The sequence below is a fragment of the Nilaparvata lugens genome, chromosome 13 (genome assembly GCF_014356525.2).
Source record: "Nilaparvata lugens isolate BPH chromosome 13, ASM1435652v1, whole genome shotgun sequence".
NCBI lineage: Eukaryota > Metazoa > Arthropoda > Insecta > Hemiptera > Delphacidae > Nilaparvata > Nilaparvata lugens.
This window is the reverse complement of record NC_052516.1, coordinates 3,762,194-3,782,660: the sequence shown is the minus strand read 5'-3', so window position 1 is coordinate 3,782,660 and position 20,467 is coordinate 3,762,194. Positions and strand designations below refer to the sequence as shown.

Below are 20,467 nucleotides of genomic sequence, written 5' to 3'. Positions count from 1 at the left end.
CTCTCAGCAGAGTATTCGTTCAGTTCACGGTGACCGGGAAACGTACTTAGTTTTCACATCCAAAACCCAACTTTTGAGTCAAGTTATTGACCGAGCTAAGTGAGGTCCAAGATTGAAGTCGACGGTTTGGCATTTCTCTTAATTTTATGTTTAAATGTTTATATGTTTACATGTTGCGCATGCGCATTTACGGCGAAACGTGGTAATGAATTTTCATGAAATTTGACAGGTATGTTACTTTTTAAATTGCGCGTCGACGTATATACATGGTTTTTGGAAATTTTTGCATTTCAAGGATAATATAAAAGGAAAAAGAAGCCTCCTTCATACGCCAATATAAGAGTACAAATCAGACTATAGAGTTATTCATCATAAATCAGCTGTTTAGTGATTTACACTACCCGATCAAAAACATCGAACATTTTGAAAATGTATCTTTCCATCAACATTAGTAGACAGTTAACTATAATTTACAATACCCGTTCAAAAACATCGAACATCTTGGAAATGTATCTTTCCATCAACGTTAGTAGACAGTGTTGACTATGATACTACCCTTTCAAAAACATCGAACATCTTGAAAATGTACCTTTCCATCAACATTAGTAGACAGTTAACTATAATTTACACTACCCGTTCAAAAACATCGAACATCTTGGAAATGTATCTTTCCATCAACGTTAGTAGACAGTGTTGACTATGATACTACCCTTTCAAAAACATCGAACATCTTGAAAATGTATCTCTCCATCAACATTAGTAGATAGTTGACTATAATTCATACTACCCGTTCAAAAACATCGAACATCTTGAAAATGTATCTTTCCATCAACGTTGTAGACAGTTGCAGCCAGACCTGATAACAGCGCTCACACTCACATTCCGGGACGACACGTCACGGTACGATAGGACAGAAAGCTCTATGTTTATTAAGGATTTTTTTCTAGACATTTAAAATTGATAAATTATTTATTAATGTTTGAGAAAACATAACAACAGGTCAATGTAACTTATTCAGCGCGAGGTCTACTTTTCACAGAACTACTAGTACGTTAAGTACCCGATGACAATATACAACATAAACTACACAAACTGTATGAGGATTATTGTCCTCTCAGCTGAGTTTTCGTTCAGTTCCTGGTGACCGGGAAACCTACATACTTTCCACATTCAAAACCCAATTTTTGAGAGAAGTTTTACGTTCAGTACCCGGTGACAGTAGTCAACATAAAGTACACAAACTATATATGAGGATTATTGTTCCCTCAGCTGAGTTTTCGTTCAGTTCCTGGTGACCGGGAAACCTACATACTTTCCACATTCAAAACCCAATTTTTGAGAGAAGTTTTACGTTCAGTACCCGGTGACAGTAGTCAACATAAAGTACACAAACTATATATGAGGATTATTGTTCCCTCAGCTGAGTTTTCTTTCAGTTCCTGGTGACCGGGAAAACATACTCAGTTTTCACATTCAAAACCTAATTTTTGAGCCAAGTTTTACGTTGAGTTGGCGGTGACAGTAGCCAAGTTTGAGGCTTTTGTGAGGCTCGGGTCCATTTTGTAATTGTCGGCCAGTAATTGGACGAGCTGCGAGCTCTCCGATATTGTGAGCCGGATTTCAGTTCACTAAAGAGAACAGAATATTTGAAAATGAACACACTCACTTTGCATTGTCTCTGATAGAAGTGGAGCTGTACAAAGGAGAGAGAGAGAGAGTGTGTGTGTGTGTGAAAGAGAAAGAGAGAAAAAGAGAGTGTGTGTGAAAGAGAAAGAGAGAGTGTGTGTGTGAGAGAGTGAGAGAGAGAAGAGAAAAGGATTGGAATGAGAGAAAGGAGAAGCTCTGATGAGAGTGGAGCCGTACGAAGGAGAGAGTGTGTGTGTGTATGTGTGAAAGAGAAAGAGAGATTGAATGATTGATTACTTTATTCATGTAGATTACAATATATACTGGCTTATACACTTATATACAATAGCTTACAATACAGCAAAATTATAGATGAATTTACAAAATATAAACTAAGAAAATAATTATTGAGCTGTATATGATATGAAAAAGAGCAATTTGTAATAACTATAGATAAAATATAATATTGTTATGCATCTACATAAATTGGTGGAGCTTTGGACATATCAATGTCCATTCTTCGGAAAGAATGTTAAAAATATCCTCCCCACTAACTCTCTACCAAAAGAGAGAGAAAGAGAGAATGAATGATTGATTGATTGAGTACTTTATTTATGTAGATTACAATATATACTGGCTCATACACTCATATACAATAGCTTACAATACAGCAAAATTATAGATGAATTTACAAAATATAAACTAAGAAAATAATTATTAAGCTGTAAATCATATGAAAAAAAGCAATTTGTGATAACTATAGATAAAATATAATATTGTTATGCATCTACATAAATTGGCGGAGCTTTGGACATATCAATGTCCATTCTCTGGAAAGAATATTCGAAGTATCCTTCCCACTAACTCTCTACCAAAAGAGTGTGAGAGAGGAAGAGAGAGAGAGTGAGAGGGAGAAAGATGAGAAAAGGATTAGAATGAGAGGGAGAAGAAAACGTACGCTCTGATGAGAGTAGAGAGGTAGAAAGGAGAGACAGAGTGAGTGATAGAGAGGAGAAAAGGATCGAAATGAGAGGAAAAAGAAGTGATAAGGATATATATAGTGTGTGTGTGTGTGTGAGAGAGAGAGAGGGTGTGGGAGATAGCAAGAGATAACAAAATGAGAGTGAGGCTCGACGAAGAAGAATTTGATTGTGCACCCATTTTCTTGCATAATATTTTTAATTGGATCCCGAGTCTCAGATATAACGTGTTGGTTAATCTATGGTCCTTGTTAAATGTATCCATGGATCCTTTCAGAATTAATACCCTAATAAAAGTACAGCGGAGATAAAAAGAGAGAGAGTGAGACAGAGAAATATGAGGAAAATAATTATTATTCTACAGTTTAGTGCAGAAGAGAGAGGATCATGTGACGTGGAGTATTACCATAGAGAAACAATAGCTTGAGTACATATCACATGTACTCATGTTGCAACTTTTACTGTTATCTCAAGTCGATTACTGTCGATTTTTGTAGATTTTTACTGTTTTGTTGGGGTGAGAGTGTATCAACGGCACAATATGAGAGACTACCAGTGTCACACACCTTTTTGGGAAAGAACTTCGTGGACTATAGGCTTGAGATAACAGTAAAAGTTGCGACATAAACGCCCTTTACCATGGGATATCTATTTATGCTATTGTTTCTCTATGGTATTACTTAAACCATTTCTGTATCAGTTTGAATTTGTTTTTAACAAAATGGCTTCCTTGAATTTGTTTTTAACAAAACGATTGTCATTGTTTCCAAGCGAAAAACTTTTGAACATTCCAGAAGAAAATCTTGTCTCTGATTGGTTGGTCTAAATACCAATCGGCTGCAATCGTTTCTACAGTGAGAATCACGTTATAGAGTCAGTTGAAATGATAGGATGACGTAGTTGCCAATTTTCAATTTCCAGCACCTTCTAAAGTGGATAGCTGTGATTCAAGTTACCCCGGTATATCTGATAAAATATTTTCTTGTTGAATCTTATTAAATAACTAGCAGCATAGCCACCTCTAATACAAGACCCCGGCCTACGATATTGCAACGTCGCAGTGTAGGCCTAGAATCTAATACATGATTGGTGAGAAAGATTTGAAAAAATATCAACTGAACTTTTTCACTAAATCATCTATTAGATTCTAGGCCTACACTGCGACGTAGCAATATCGTAGGCCAGGGCCTTGTATTAGAGGTGGCTATGCTGGCAGGCAAACCCTGCTCCGCAAGGGTCTATTTTAAAACTTCACAAACTGAAAACTTGACGTAATGAAATCTTGAAGAATCGAAAATAGGCATATAACCATCCCTGGTTAATTAGGAGTCTATATGCAAAAATTCAAGTTAATCAGTGGAGTAGTTGAGACGTGATGATGCGTCAATAGTTATTTGTACAACTAGTGCGCAAAGTGACAGTTTGCTGCACCGAAGGAAAGGCTCGGGCGGAATGGTTTGTTGAGTGCAGCAGAGGAACTTTGCGCACGTATTTCACATTAAGTTTTTCCTACAGTTACCATTGAATATGAAAAGTGGGTAATTATGGGTAAAATTCCCTGAAATCCATCAAATGTATATCTGTGTAATTTTATTATTAATAAATAAAATTGAATAATGTAGTAGTAAATGAATGGCGGGGCGGCCGAGTGCTGTCAACTGCTGTCATCCACTGTTGTCCACCACTTCAAGACTCTTATAACGTGCACCAAAGTCACTGTTACCACCTCAATTTTGATTTTGCTGCACTGGTGCTCCATATAACCTACTAACTATTTTGCGTTGCCATGTTGCAAATCTGGAGTGCGGAAAAAATTTTTCCCGCACTAGAGCGGAAAAGTGATTCTTTGCGTTCTGTAATCAGTGCAGCAATGGCCACTTTTCAACGTAACTGTAGGAAAACATAATTTTCCTATCCCGTACGTGTATAAGCCAGTTGTTTCCTTTATTATAGTATAGATGATAATATCAAACTATATTTTATTCCCCAAGAAAATAATCTTCCCATGATTTTATAATAAATTATCGTAATTGAGATATTTTTTGTAGTTTATTGTATTTCTCCATAGTATACGCAGATGAATGAATGATTTACAATAAATTATCAATGATTGATACACATCTATCAAAGATAGATACACCACAATCCCCAATAGTTGATACACATCAATGAATGTCTGATACACATCGATGCTTAATTGATACGCATCAATGAATGATTCATAAATAATTAAATATACATCGATGATTGATACGTAACAATCAATTATTGATACACAACTATCAAAGATTGATACACCACAATCACCAACGGTTGATACACATCATGTTACAAATGATTATAATTGATACGCAGCAACCAATTATTGATACACATCTATCTATGAATGATACACAGCAACCAATGCTTGATACACACCAATCATCATGTAACAGAGTGATAAACAAGCAAGAACAATCATTCTGTATCAACCGACTTCTTGGTCCCAACTTCTGATTGGACCAACTTTCAATGGTTAACTGCTACAGAGAAATTCACTACAATCTGTCAGAATCGTTTTAATGGGAAGATTCAATGTCATTCATATCAGGCATACTGACAGTTGCAAGTATACAATAATGTTATTCCCCCGAAAGTAGAGTGGACTTGTTTCTTGGACACAACTGTTGGATTCATCTCAATCTGACAGAAATAATTGTATATTTAGACCAATGTCCCCCATTTAACTAATGCTGCCAGAGTAAAGTTTGCAATTTTGACCCTACTTCATCACGTGAACTGTCAGAATCTCTCCTATATTCAACACCAATACACCCCATTGAACTTCTGCTGACAGTAAAAAGTGAAACACACATAAAGTTTGCAATCTTGACCCTATTTCTTGAGAAGTTGGTTTTGAACTTGAGTTTGATACTCGGTCAGCGCTGGTTGATTGGGAAGGGTTGATGTTATTTATGAGAGATACTGACAGATTGAAGTGAATTCCACTCTCTATAGCTACACATCATTATTTGCTATAACAAGAAATAGTTCGGATAGAAACTGTGGATTGGTGGAGTAACTCTGAGTTGCTTTTGTGCAGCATGGGAATGTATGGGAGTTGACACAGCTTCTGTGTGGGATCTTTTAGTTTCTAAATCATGATGTTTAACAGATCTGAAAAGAACGTGGGTTTGGTTATGGAACAATGACTAAATGTTGTGTAAAATAGGAATCTATAAGAGCTAATACAGCTCCTGTGTAGGTAGGTAATACCTTGAAGAAAAGATAGCATAAGAAGATATCCCATGGCCATGGTATAGGGCGTTTATGTTTCAAATTTCACTGTTAACTCAATAGTGGAAGCCGATAGACTACAAGCCGATAGTCTCAATGCTTCTTCTGGAATAACTTTGTGACGCTGGTAGTCTCTCATACTGTGCCGTTCACAAAACCGACCAATCTCTCAACCAACCAAAACACTGGCCCATATGAATAAAACCAGAGCAAATGCTCATGAGCAAAAGCATTGAGCATAAGGTTTTGCTCATGAGCAAAAGGTAGAAGCAAAAGCATTTGCTCATTTTGATATGAATAAGCTTTACCTTATACTCTTACCTTGAACTCTGGAGCAAATGCTCACGTATTTTAAAGATTTTTCATCAGCTGATTTGCTTTTGTAGCCTGAATTTGTATTTATAGCTCACGGAAGCGCTAAATATGCAAACAGGGGGCACCGCTTGTGTTGCGTCGTCTGCTCTGTTTTCTATTTTTTATGAATACAGTTTTAGGTTAGTTGAGTTTAGAATTTTGAAATAATAGCGTGAAAAAATGTCATCTCTATAATAATCTTCAGCATATTCTTATAATATCAATATCCTTCTTATAATCGTCTTCACTCTCATATTCTTAAATGCCTATTTCCTATTTTGTGATGGCTATCTTTATATCAGGTAACTGCTATCTTTTGTATTAATTATTCTTTTGAAGGAATAATGGTGATATATATCATAGTTGAATCTAATAAGAGTTTTATAGTTCTACACTATTGGTTGTGATATTATCTGGTATAGTTTCCTCTTCCTCATACGAATTAGTTGAGCCATTTTACTATGAGCAAAAGGTGATAAGCTGCTCTAGACTAGACTCACCTTTTTTGAAGCATTTGCTTCAAAAGTTTTGCAAATGCTCTAGTTCATTCATACAATTTTGAGCAAAAGCTTTTACTTTTGAGCAAATGCTCAAACTATTTTTTTGATGAGCATGAGCAAAATGTTTTGCTCACGTTTATTCATAGAAAATGAAGCAAATGCTCCATATTTTAGAAGTATGAGAAAATGCTCAACTTTATTCATATGGGCCAATAATAAAAGACAGTGGTTGACAGTAATCGGCTTGAAATTTGAAAGATGAACTATCTACGTATACCATGGGATATCTTCTCATGCTATAATCTCTCTATGTTAATAGATAAGTAATATCTGAATCATGATTGAACATTTTTGGTGAAATATTGGTTCAAAATAACGGATAGAATTGAGGTGATAGAGCGATTAAGAACAGGCGTGTGACAAATTTTATGGAAGAGAAATACGGTGATAAATCTACTGAAAATCTGCGAGCCGCTATAAATTTTCACTGGTAAATGATATAAATATATCACCCACTATAGACATAAAATATGTCAGTAGCACTGTATGAAGATGAATATGTTCGAAGAAGCAGAAGAAGAAGAAGATTGACAGAAAAAGAAGAATGATAAGAAGAAGAAAAAAAGAAGACAGGAGGAGGAAAAGAAGACGAAGACGATGAAGAAGGAGGAGGAGGAGAATGGAAACATATGTGACAAAAATTGATGTATGATCAGTTTTCATTTGGGAAGCCTAATAAATTCAGCCAGGATCGAATAATAATATATGTGCGTGGTGAATCATCTGTGATATGTGACGCGTTATTTGAAGATGTCACACAAAAAAGATGGCCCTATGAAGGACGGGGTGGTGGGGGGAGTATTGGTGTCTTTGAATATATATGAAGAGAAAATGATGTCAAGAAGCCTTGTAGATGTATTGAGTGATTGAGTGTGAGGAGGAGAGAATTGAAAGGATTGAAAGGAGGAGGAGTGGAGGGATATGGTGACGAGGAGGAAGAAGAGATGAAAAAGAAGAGAAGAAAGGCTGATGAAGGAAATGAGGATGAGGGACAAGGTAAAGTGAAGAAGTAAGAAGAGGTCAGAAAGGAAACTTCTAAGATGAAGGCTACAGAAGGTATTGAGGTAGAGGAAGAATGAGGAGAGGAAAATGAAATGGAGAATGAGAGAAAGCAAGACCTGAGGTAGAGTGAGGAAGAAGGAAGAGATGAAAAAGGAATCGTTTGAGGTGATAACTGAGGAACAAAATGAGGAGGAGAAAGGATTAGAAAGCAGAACGAGAAGAAGCAAGATATAGTGCCGGTTGCACAAAAGCAGGTTGAATTTCAATCGTGATTAATTCCACGAGAACCAATCAGAGAAGCCGTCTTATAAAAAGGCCTTCTCTGATTGGTTCTCCTGAAATTAGTCACATCACAGTTAAGATTTAACCGGCTTTTGTGCAACCGGCACGTAGATTGTTTCTTGAGTAGTCAGGAACAGATGTATATGATTATTATTATTGAACGAAAATCAAAATTGAATATCTCAGTAATTTTCATCTGTAGATGCATATGAATTTCGATTCAGCAGTACTGGAGTATAAAACAAAATGAAAGAGTGAATTATTCTGTACTAGGCGAAGTTTGAAAATAGGAACTTTATGGTTAACCGGCTAGATTTCTGGTATTGGAGTAAGGTTTCGCCTCAGTTTCCGTTCAACATGATCACATGCGAATCTTTAATCATTAAGGCCCGGTTGCACAAAAGCCGGTTGAATTTCAATCATTATTAATTTCACGAGAGCCAATCAGAGAAGGCTTTTTAGAAAAGACGGCTTCTTTGATTTGTTCTCGGGGAATTAATCACGGTTCAAATTTAACCAGCTTTTGTGCAACCGGCACTAACAGTTATCAATCGAAATGGGAATCTACACCGCGAATTATTTTCACATCTAGTAATTTAAAAAGAAATTCCCTGCATCGAAATAGGAATCTATACCTCTAGTAATTTAAAAAGAAATAAAGTGTTAATACATAATTTTTGACCTGTGTTTTCAGACTTTTAACAAATAGAAACCTTAAATTTCCATATTTTCACGGTTCAAACCGCAAAAAATATGATGCAGTTTTATGTTCACAGTGTCTTTCATTAGTTTGAAAGAAGTCTTGTAATATATATCATGAGGATAGCTCAAACCATACTCAGCAGACACCGGAATCAAACTCCAGAATTCTGGGAAATGGAAAAGCGTTTTCCAAGCATTTTCCCAGAGCCTTGCCCTATCGCATTTAAGGCACTCAACTGTGACTAATCCCCTCCACTTTCCACAGAGAAAAGTCCCCAAAGTTTTTCGGCTGAGTGATAATAAAAGTTTTCCCGCTTTTGATGTTTTCCCGGTGGTTTTTCTCGCTGACGTCATCCTCGAAAATATTTCTGATGATCTCATTTTGACCCCGGAGAATTCCTGGGATACTTTCATGGGATGTCTAGTCAGTGTTCCTCATATAAACGACATCAAGGATCATATTCAACTAATGGTGACAGTTTGAAGTGGAAATCTCGCTAGAGTCGGCTCCTACTAATTTTCATTATATTGTCGGACGTCGAAGGAAGCCTGAAATTCCTTCTATTAGGGAATAATTTAATAGGTTTTGTCTTTGATGATGTCAAATTTCGAGATTATTGCGGGACTGGAATCTGTAGTGAGGATCACGTTATAATGGCAGTATTTGATTAACATTGATGTTGCTATCCTTGTCTATTATTCGACAAAGCAAATAGTGCTATCCTTTGCTAGCTCTCTAACGTTCCAGATCGTGTTTCATCGATGTAGAAGTATTAATCGATTAGCAAAATATGCTATCTCAATTATAACAACATTGATGTTGCTATCCTTGTCTATCATTCGACAAAGCAGATAGCATTATCCTCTTTCTGCTCTGCAAATTTGCCAGATTATGCTTCAACAATATAAAAGTATTAATATTGATTAGCAGAATATTGCCGTGATGATTTCCAACATCCGATAGGAGAAGGAACCAGAAGAAGAAGAAGCAAAATATTCAATCTCAATTATTATAATTCATTACTCAATATTTGAATAATATTTACTTGGAGGGATATTCGAGAGAAAATAAATGAGAAATTCTACAGTTTTGAGTACCAAGTAGAGAGAATTTTGTTATCAATTCGGATCTTAATATTTCTAAATTCAATTTAATTGTTTCAAGTGTTTGTGTTTAGTTTCAATGTGGAAATTAGTGAAGAATTGGAAAGTCGCAGAAAACCTTTATTTGGACAATTTATTTTATGAAATTGGGATGAAAAGAAGTTTTGGATTTTAGTCTGTTTTTTTGTTCTTGAGTTGATTGCAAATCATAAAGAAACTGGCCGTCAGGCTCGCTTCGCTCTCCATATCCGTCTAGCAAGGGGGCTCCGCTCCCTGGACCCCCGACTGGATCGTCCAAGAATGAGAAAAGCAGGCTCGCTTCGCTCGCCTGCATTTTTCATTTGAGCATTTTTATCATATTATGTTAGGACGATCCAGTCGGGGGTCCAGACTAAACGTCTGGATCGTGAGAGCTTGAGATCGTCTGCTCGTGAGAGCTGGCTAAACGGATATGGCGAGCGAAGCGAGCCTGTCGGCTGGTAATATAATATTCCCAGGAATAGCTCTGATTTAAGTAGCAGTGCCCAATCAATTTTTCCGCGATAAATGCATTTAAATCTTCAACTTGGTGCCAACCTAACAAAATCAACCCAACCTGACAAAATTATTAATTTAGTTGCCAGTTAACAACTGTTTCGAAGAGGTACTCTATCTAGATTATAGTTCTATAGTAACATATGATATGGAAATTTCAATTATAATTAAGAGATTGGGAGAAGAAGAATATACATGCTAAAAGACGAACTTCAAACCCTTAAAAACAACCCTTAGAGTTGAAATATTGCCAAAAGATTTCTTAGTGCGCCTCTAAAGGGCCAACTGAACATACCTACCAAATAAGAACATTTTTGGTCCGGTAGATTTTTAGTTCTTCGAGGGAGTGAGTGAGTCAGTCAGTGAGTGAGTGAGTGAGTGCCATTTCGCTTTTATATATATATATAGATAAATAAATCGTGCAGCAAATAATATCTGCTGTACTAAAAATGGTTCACTAGTAATATTTACTTTGTTATAATTCACTTGACGATCAAAATATGATTGACCATTTTAAACAAGAATGAACAGTTAATACTACATCAGATATTAAGTCCGGTATCTTATTAGTAGATATTAATCGGTAGATATCAATCGGTATCAACTATCCTCCATAGAAATCAGTGACAAGGCACAGAATCGGCAACACTGTTCCTGTATCTTTCTCCACTGCCATTATAATGTGGAACTCACTATAGTGAATTTTCATATTACGATCAGGGTTCAAATTATTAATAGGGGAGTGGAGCTAATAAATATCCCATTATGTATAATGTGAAATCTCGTTATATATAGCGAAATTCACTTCAATATTTTAGCATTGGTTGGATGGAAGGTTGACTATATCGTGGATTATTGATATTATATTGGATTATTCATTGTAGAGGCGCGGACTATTGTGGAAAATAATTTTTAAATACCCTAATAAGATTGAAGATGAAAATCTCTACAATTAATGTTCAATAACATTTTCACCTAAAATTTTAAATAAGCTTGAAATTCGAGAAAATGTGATTATTCAATTGCAAACTGTTGATTATTTTAAATAATTCACTATGAAGAGATAGCAGATCTCGTGTGTATCCAGCGTTATTGTCCTGTCGCCAGCTGGCTCAGATCTTTGAATAGTAGACTGGAGATGCGCGTGAACACTAGTGTCAATCGATCAATTTTCATAACGGCAAGGAAAGTTGTGTAAGTGCGCCACACCAGATTTTCCTAACTGTGTCTCCTGATGTTATATTAGTATTTTTTTTGTCTGCAGGAATCCTCGTGACAATATGGTGCAGTGGTGGGCACTAATAGCTACAAGTGCTATGGTGGTCGCCACAGCAGCTGGCAATGTCCTTGTATGTTTGGCGATAACATGGGAGCGCCGACTGCAAAACATGACCAACTACTTCCTCATGTCACTTGCCATCACCGATCTCATGGTCGCCATCTTGGTTATGCCGCTGGGCATACTCACGCTTGTCATTGGTGAGTGCTACAACATTATATCATAATTTAATTAAGATTAAATTTATTGCGATTAAATTTAAAAAAAATTATTAAATTCTTAGCTTGGTCTTGTCTTTCACACTGCGTGCCCAATCAAGGCCAGCGGTAGCCAGCGATGAAATTGAGAATATTAATTCAAATGAACACAAAAAACTATATCATCATAACAAATTCCACTGTTAACTCGAGCTGATAGTCCTAGTAGTTATTTTTCGTGAAGCTGTGAAAGTTGTGTGTTAGTCTCTTATACTATGCCGTTCTTACAACTTTGGTTTTCTGTGAATTTGAGAACACAAACCAAGATTGGTATGATATGTAGACAACATTTATTTATTTCATTGGCAATTACAGATCATAGTTATAATAAATATAATGTGATTGGGAGAAGACAACAGGCATAGCCCAAAACTGTCTTCTCCCAAATTTTTTCAAATAAAAGTTTCAAAAAAGAATAAGGTTTAAGGTGCGTACAGACTTTCGTTCCGCTCCGCAACCGAACGTCACTCCAGCAGAGCGATTGATGATCGACCGGGGAGCAACAATGGTTCGACCGGTGAACGCGAGAAGATCTATCATCTTCCGTAACGTTCATGATGGGTGCGTGGGCGGCGCGACTGTAGTTCGATGGAGGAACGAGGGCGGTACGAGGGAGGAGCGTGCTCGGTGCGGGTTGGAAGAGCGTATATGTGTACGCAGCTTAAGATTCCACTTTCACTTCAAAAAGTCCAATTTCCACTTCAAAACTGATGACTAAACATTATTACTTTCCTTGCCCTATTACCATGGGTAAGGAAAGTATTGATTTCCAAAAAAAATTTAGGTACACCAATTTCTAAATTTCTATACGTTTCAAGGACCCCTGAGTCTAAAAAAGTGGTTTGTGGGTATTGGTATGTATGTGTGAGTGTGTGTGTATGGGTATAATCATGTATGTCTGTGTACACGATATTATCTCATCTCCCAATTGACGGGATGACTTGAAATTTAAAACTTTAGGTCATTACACTATCATTGTCCCGACACGAACAATTTCGATCGAATGCAATCCAAGATGGCGGTTAAAATGGCAAAAATGTTGTCAAAAACAGGGTTTTCCGCGATTTTCTCGAAAACGGCTTCAACGATTTTGATCAAATTTATACCTGGAATAGTCATTGATAAGCTCTATCAACTGCAACAAGTCCTATATCTGTGAAAATTTCAGGAGCTCTGCCCCATCAATGCAAATTTTGATTGAAGATTTCCAATTATCAGGCTTCAGAAACAATTATAAATAGAAATTATTGAACACGAAAATCTTTACAATTGAGGTCTAGTAACATTTTGACATAAAATTTTAAATAAGCTCGTAATTCGAGAAAATGTGATTATTCAAATGAGAGAGGCAACTGATGACTCTATTGAATCATTCAGTGGAAAAGTTAGCAAAATTCAAAGTTAGTAGACAGTCTACTAAGTTGTTTAATTCTGTCCACTAACGTTGAGCAGAATTGATCTCGTCAGCTGATCAATTCTAAATTATAATTTTTGAGAACTCAACTCTCCGCTGGAGACACTAGGCGGTTTTTAGCCGAAATTTTCATAACAACAAGGAAATAAGAAAACAAAGATATTGTCAAATTTCACTAAAAATAGTTATTAAAAGATAATTTAGTACACTAAAATAGTTCACTAAAAGATAATTTTTAGTGAAATTTGACAATATCTTTGTTTCCTTATTATGGAGAGATTTCACAACATCACCATCAATTCTACAACAAGGAAAGTTGTGTGAGTACGCCACACCAGATTTTTTGATAACTCACACAGCTCAACCAGGAAGCTGAAAGCTTGATTGATTATGTTGTCTATTTCTACATCTTTCAGTAAGTTAAGATGGCAATGTGAATCTATCAGCTTATGTGTTTCTAATAAGTGAAGAGAAAGAAAAGATGTATCCCTGATAAATACCCACTTCCCCACAATACTCGCTATCTCTAGATTACTTTGAAATAGCTTTCTGTGATCTTTCGACTGTCTTTCCAATAACTTACTACCCTTTCTCCTCTCTCTTATCTCCACCTCATCTTTTTGACTTCTCGATGCACTCTTAGAAGTCAACCATTTGCTGTCCCATGCTGTAGAGTTATACGCATTCTATATCACTGCGATAGATCCCATCAAAAATAGAAGCCTTACCACTGGCTTTTGATGTTCTAGAGATTTTCTTCAGTCTGGCAGAATTTGTTGAATGAGAAACATTGATCCAATCTATGGGGAATTTCTGTCAGTTCAAAATGAGTCTTACCATATGTTTCTTCAGCATTTTTATAGTCAGATCCACGAGAGTCTGGCAGTATTAGTTGAATGAGAAACATTGATCCAGTCTATAAGGAATTTCTGTCAGTTCAAAATGAGTCTCACCCTATGTTTCTTCAGCATCTTTATAGTCAGATCCACGAGAGTCTGGCAGTATTGTTTAAATGGGGAGCATTGATGCTATCCATAAGGAAGGCTGACAGTTGAAAGTGGATCTCACTCTGACTTTATCTGGTGGAAATCTTTTTCAAAAGGTTGGGAAACTTTGAGATGCCCTACAACGTTTGACCAGTACATAAGGCTGGTAGGGCTTCTCCCTTTATGTGTGATATCACATATGTGATGTGGCCACATATGTGCCGATACCCTCTCAGCTTTCAATACAATGATTGGAAACCACACGTGGTTACATAGATGTAAGCTGTACATGGAATGTGTAGCCTATGCTTTTCAAGAAACTGCAGTACACAACATATAGATTCACACCCTTGAAGATGCATAGACTCACATGCAGCGCTAGTGTCTTAGTTGGAATTGAAATCCGCCATTGAGGTGCAACCCATAAGATTATTACATACCAATACCACCAATGCCTTTGTGATCTAGAGTATTACAAATAAATAATATATAATATATCATGCTAAAATACCCCAATGGCGGCCTAAGAGGAATTGGGAAGGCATAGGCATTGTGGGTCCATATCTTTTTAAGGTCTTTGGATTCACATGTACACATTTCTGTACTTGATAGATTCACCAGTAGTTCTGTGAACAGTAGACCTCGCGCATTTTTACTTTCCTTGCCATATTACCATAGGTAAGGAAATTATTGCTTTCCAAAAAAATTTAAGGTACCCTAATTTCATGTTTTCTATACGTTTCATTACTTTCCTTGCCCTATTACCATAGGTAAGGAAAGTATTGCTTTCCAAAAAAATTTAAGGTACCCCAATTCCATGTTTTCTATACGTTTCAAGGTCCCCTGAGTCCAAAAACATGATTTTTGGTCTTGGGTGTTGGTCTGTGTGTGTGGGTGTGTGTGTGTCTGTGAACACGATAACTCAATTCCTAATCAACCGATTGACTTGAAATTTTAAACTCAAGGTCCTTATACCATGAGGATGCGACAATAAGAAATTCAACAAAAAATGGCGGATAATGGCTAAAAAACCATGTTTTTCACGGTTTTCTTGGAAACGGCTCTAACATTTTTTTTCAAATTCATACCCTAGATATCTATTCATAAGCCCTATCAACTGACATGAGTCTCATTCCTGGGAAAATTGCAGGAGCTCCGTGATATTCCTGAGAAGAATGAATTTTGTTAAATTTCTATCACGATTTTCTCAAAAATGACTTGACCGATTTTTTTCAAATTCATACCCTGTATAGTTATATATCAGCTCTATTAACTGGCATGAGTCTCCGTCCCTGAGAAATTAACAGGGGGTCCACCCCATCCTTGAGAAATTTAATTTGTAACCTCCTCGTGCGTGAGGTAGGTAGGTAGAGCAGTTTATTCAAAAGAACACATATCGATATTTTATTTGTAGATCAGTTGTTTTGACAACTTTTAAAAATCCTCTAATTTCATAATTCAAACTAAGGAAAATGTATTCTGAACACAATCACAATAGTATAATCGTAGTTACAATTATTTAGCCGCCAATCGGCATAATGTTATTTCCTAAATTATCCTCGTTAATGAGGCTTGTAGATAGATATCAATGAGCAAGGAAAGTTGTGTGAGTGTACCACACCAGATTTTTAACTACAGTCTGCTCTATACTATCCATCAGAGTAAATTATGTCCTGTCCTGTCGTGTCTGCGAGATATCGGTGTATAAACAACTAATGGCCGTTTGGGTTGTTGTATCGACAATAATTTGTTGTCAACAATAATGCTACTATCATTAAAAGCTTGACAGAGTTGAATGGTCAGGAGAAATTAATATGCTACTTCGAGTTATCAATTGCATGCCTCATTGCTTGCAATTATTAATAGTCCACGGGACAACTGAGTTTTTATCAAATCACATTGAGATAAATACACGACAGCTGAGGTATGATGATGAATAATTCTGATGAGACTCCTCCTTCCTTTGTATCCTATTATACTAGTAGTTTTGTGAACAGTAGACCTCACGCAGTATTCTCATCCACAAGTACCCGATTGAAACAGTAGACCTTATGGAAATACAGCAATAGACTGGCTTCTCCACACATCTGTGTAATTACTTGTCAGCTGATTTATGATGAATAATTCTATAGTCTGATTTTTACTCTAATATTGGCGTATGAAGGAGGCTTCTTCTTCCTCTTATATTATCCTTGAAATGCAAAATTTCAGAAAACCTTGTATATACGTCGACGCGCAATTAAAAAAGGAACATATCTTTCTCCACACATGAAAATCTATTACCGCGTTTCGCCGTAAATGCGCAACATATAAACATTAAGAGAAATGCCAAACCGTCGACTTGAATCTTAGACCTCATTTCGTTCGGTCAATTAATAGTCCACACGACAGCTGAGTTTTTATCAAATCACATTGAGATAAACACACGACAGCTGATGTATGATGATGAATAATTCTATAGTCTGATTTTTACATCAATATTGGCAATCGAAGGAGACTCTTTTTTCTAATGTATCCTATTATATTAAGCGAGCAATTCCTGTTTTCATATATATATGGTTATTTTTATATCTGGCTCTATTATTATATTTATTATTATTATGGCTTTATTTTTATATCTATTTTCATACTTGAAAATGGCATCAATGTCCGAAACATGTTGTGATTAAATAATTCAAAAAGGGTACTGAGATTTTAATTTTTCTTTCTATTTCTATAAAAAGTAGCCCTATACAGAAAAGAGATAAATAAGCTGGCTTTTTTTATATCTGTTTATTTATGTTTAACGGATTTCGAAAACGGCTCTATAGATGTCCACGAAATTTGGAATATAGTAGGTTTATGATATGAAGATTCGATTGCACTACGTCTCATATTTGAGAAAACTCGCTGAACGACATTAAAAGGATAATTCATTTTTGGCTAAAACAGCTGTGGATAGTAAAAAAGTGAGTATGTGAAAAATCGAAATATCGCATCCCCGAAATTTATAAGATGACGTATGGCCAGCTGTGAAATATAAACACGATCATTTTAGAGAATTGTGTTCTGTATATCTATATATATAAAAGCGAAATGGCAAAAATGCTCAAATGAAAAATGCAGGCGAGCGAAGCGAGCCTGCTGATCTTATTCAATCTTATTCAATCAATTATGATTATGATCTTATAGTAAGATATTACGCTCTATAAATTTTGGTGACATCTCATGGTGGTCGTTGGCAGGCAAGTGTCGAAATTCTCTTTTCTAATTCACAATTTTCATTTCCGATTTCCAAATTTACATGAAATTTAAATATTCTGTTCCTCCGCTATTCATGGCTCAAATAGACCGAACCAAACTATTAAATTATTACTTATGTTACATCTTCAATAATTTCTTTGCCTACGGGCCGTATACAAACATAAACTGCACAATAATAATTTACAAATTCTTATCATTTGTAGAAATATATACAAATATATTTGAACCGGCTCACTATTGCCGCCTATCAATTGCCATCATTTGATTGGTGCATGCAAATTATTATAGTATTCATGCGCCTAGTAGCCTCCTACTTCCTTAATACATTTAATTATTTTTGTTTGGGTTTTTTAATATGCTTTTACATGCAAAGCAATTTTATAAAGGTTATAGATTGATTCTTATATTACAACAATTAGCCACGTGTAACCTTTGGTTCCTCAAGTTGAATACTGTTTCACTACAATAAGTTTCTGCCAAGGTGTTTGGTCAGATTCTACGTTATGCGACTCGGTCGATCATTAGGTCGCCGATCAGTAGATGTTTTACGCCTAACCTCAAATTCTCAATATTTTATATAATATTATAAAGGTAGCAGAAATTATTTTCCTTCCTATTCGGCTGTTGTACAATTTAGCCATGATGCCTGATATTATCTAATCTTTAACGTTATCATCTTTGGCGATATTAGCCTATTATTTCACTTAGACCTATAAATTTCTTCAAATAGGAATTTTTATTTATCCATTAGGATTTTTGAACGTTACACCGTACAACTCTCTCATTCAACTTATCACCACCTCACACTCTCTCACTCACTCTCCTCCACACACACTCTCTCTCTCTATAAAACGCTCTCTCTTTTGCACTTCCTATTTCTCTGTATCAACACACTCTGTATCAGCATTTTCTTTCTCCTGCTGCCACCTAACGGCAGAACTAGGAAATGATGATCTTTGTCTTGTTGACCAATCAGGAGAGAGGCGTGGCTTAGAATAGACTCGGAAGTAGAGACAAGACGGTACTTACCGGTAGAATTCGGAGAATAATTTATTTTTCCTACAGTTACGTTGAAAAGTGGCCATTGCTGCACTGATGACAGAACGCAAAGAATCACTTTTCCGCTCTAGTGCGGGAAAAATTTTTCTGCACTCCAGATTTGCAACATGCAACGCAAAATACTTAGTAGGTATATGGAGCAACAGTGCAGCAAAATCGAAATGAAGTTGGTAACAGTGACTGCTGTGGCTTCTATAGTGAGCAGAGGTGCAACCAAGCACAACGCGCTAATTATTATTCATTATATATTATAACCAAGGACAACGAGGACTTTAGGATTTTAGGATTAAGGTTTTTATCAATAATAAAATTACACAGAAAAACATTTGATGGATTTCAGGCAATTTTACCCATAATTACCCACTTTTCATATTCAATGGTAACTGTAGGAAAAACTTAATGTGAAATACGTGCGCAAAGTTCCTCTGCTGCACTCAACAAACCATTCCGCCCTCGCCTACGGCTCGGGCGTAAACGTTTCTTTCGGTGCAGCAAACTGACACTTTGCGCACTAGTTGCACAAATAACTATTTCTTCATTCTCCTGTATTTGTTCAAGTTCATAAGAAGGTGAGAAGAGTTCACCTTCACCTGAGAAGATTATCTTAGTAATCATGAAAGATTTGTAACAAAAGTTATATTGTGAATCTTAATTGAAGAAAATCAATTTGATTCATCTTTGGGGAAGTTCTAGGACTTCAATTTTATGCATTCAGTGTTCACTGAAGTTGAGAAGCTACAACCGATGTCTACTTTGTGTAAATATTGAAAATTAGTGATAAATTATAATTCAATACCTTTATAATAACAGGTTAGCTCACGAGTTATATATTATGCTTGTTGCAAACAAATTTATGCATCAATTAATTTTCTGCAACAATTTGCTTTAACCAAATCCTGCAAACATTCTGTTGCAAACATTCCCTATACAACTAAATTTTGTTGCAACCAAATGTTGCAAACAATTTGTTACAACCAGAAACAGCAACCAAATACAATGAGTATTTTGCTGCAAATAAACTCCGTTGCAAACAATTTCCTACAACTGAATGCTGCGAACATTACGTTGCAAACAATTTCCCACTGTTGCGAACATTTTGTTGCAAACAATTTCCCACTGTTGCAAAAATTTTGTTGCAAACAATTTCCCACTGTTGCGAACATTTTGTTGCAAACAATTTCCCACTGTTGCGAACATTTTGTTGCAAACAATTTCCCACTGTTGCGAACATTTTGTTGCAAACAATTCCCCACTGTTGCGAACATTCTGTTGCAAACAATTTCCCACTGTTGCGAACATTTTGTTGCAAACAATTTCCCACTGTTGCGAACATTTTGTTGCAAACAATTTCCCACTGTTGCGAACATTCTGTTGCAAACAATTTCCCACTGTTGCGAACATTTTGTTGCAAACAATTTCCACTGTTGCGAACATTCTGTTGCAAACAATTTACCACTGTTGCGAACATTTTGTTGCAAACAATTTCCCAGTGTTGCGAACATTCTGTTGCAAACAATTTCCCACTGTTTATTTATTTATTCTATTCACAATCACAAATCATAATTAAAATATGATTGGGAGAAGACAACAGGCATAGCCCAAAACTGTCTTCTCCCGAATTTTTTACACATAAAAGTTTCAAAAAAGAATGAGGATAGATTTTACTTTTGACTTCAATAAGTCCAATTCACACTTCAAAACTAATGACTAAACAAGAAATTTTCAATTTTGATATTTTAAAACTAATTAACAACAAAAATATTTCACTCGAATCTCTACAAATTGGAAATGTTTGAGTAATTTTACAGA

General features: G+C 36.0%; 1 protein-coding gene across 3 annotated transcripts in view; it reads left to right on the top strand.

Annotated features, from left to right (window-relative positions):
* LOC120353973 overlaps positions 1 to 20,467 on the top strand; it is a 258,109-nt gene that overhangs the window by 76,780 nt on the left and 160,862 nt on the right. For 2 of the 3 annotated variants that reach the window (XM_039439598.1, XM_039439596.1), the window contains exon 2: positions 11,685 to 11,899. In XM_039439598.1, coding sequence (XP_039295532.1) covers positions 11,701 to 11,899 — 199 coding nt within the window. In that variant the 5' untranslated portion in view covers positions 11,685 to 11,700. The remainder of the gene's footprint in view (positions 1 to 11,684; positions 11,900 to 20,467) is intronic. The other variant, XM_039439597.1, reaches the window with a different exon arrangement.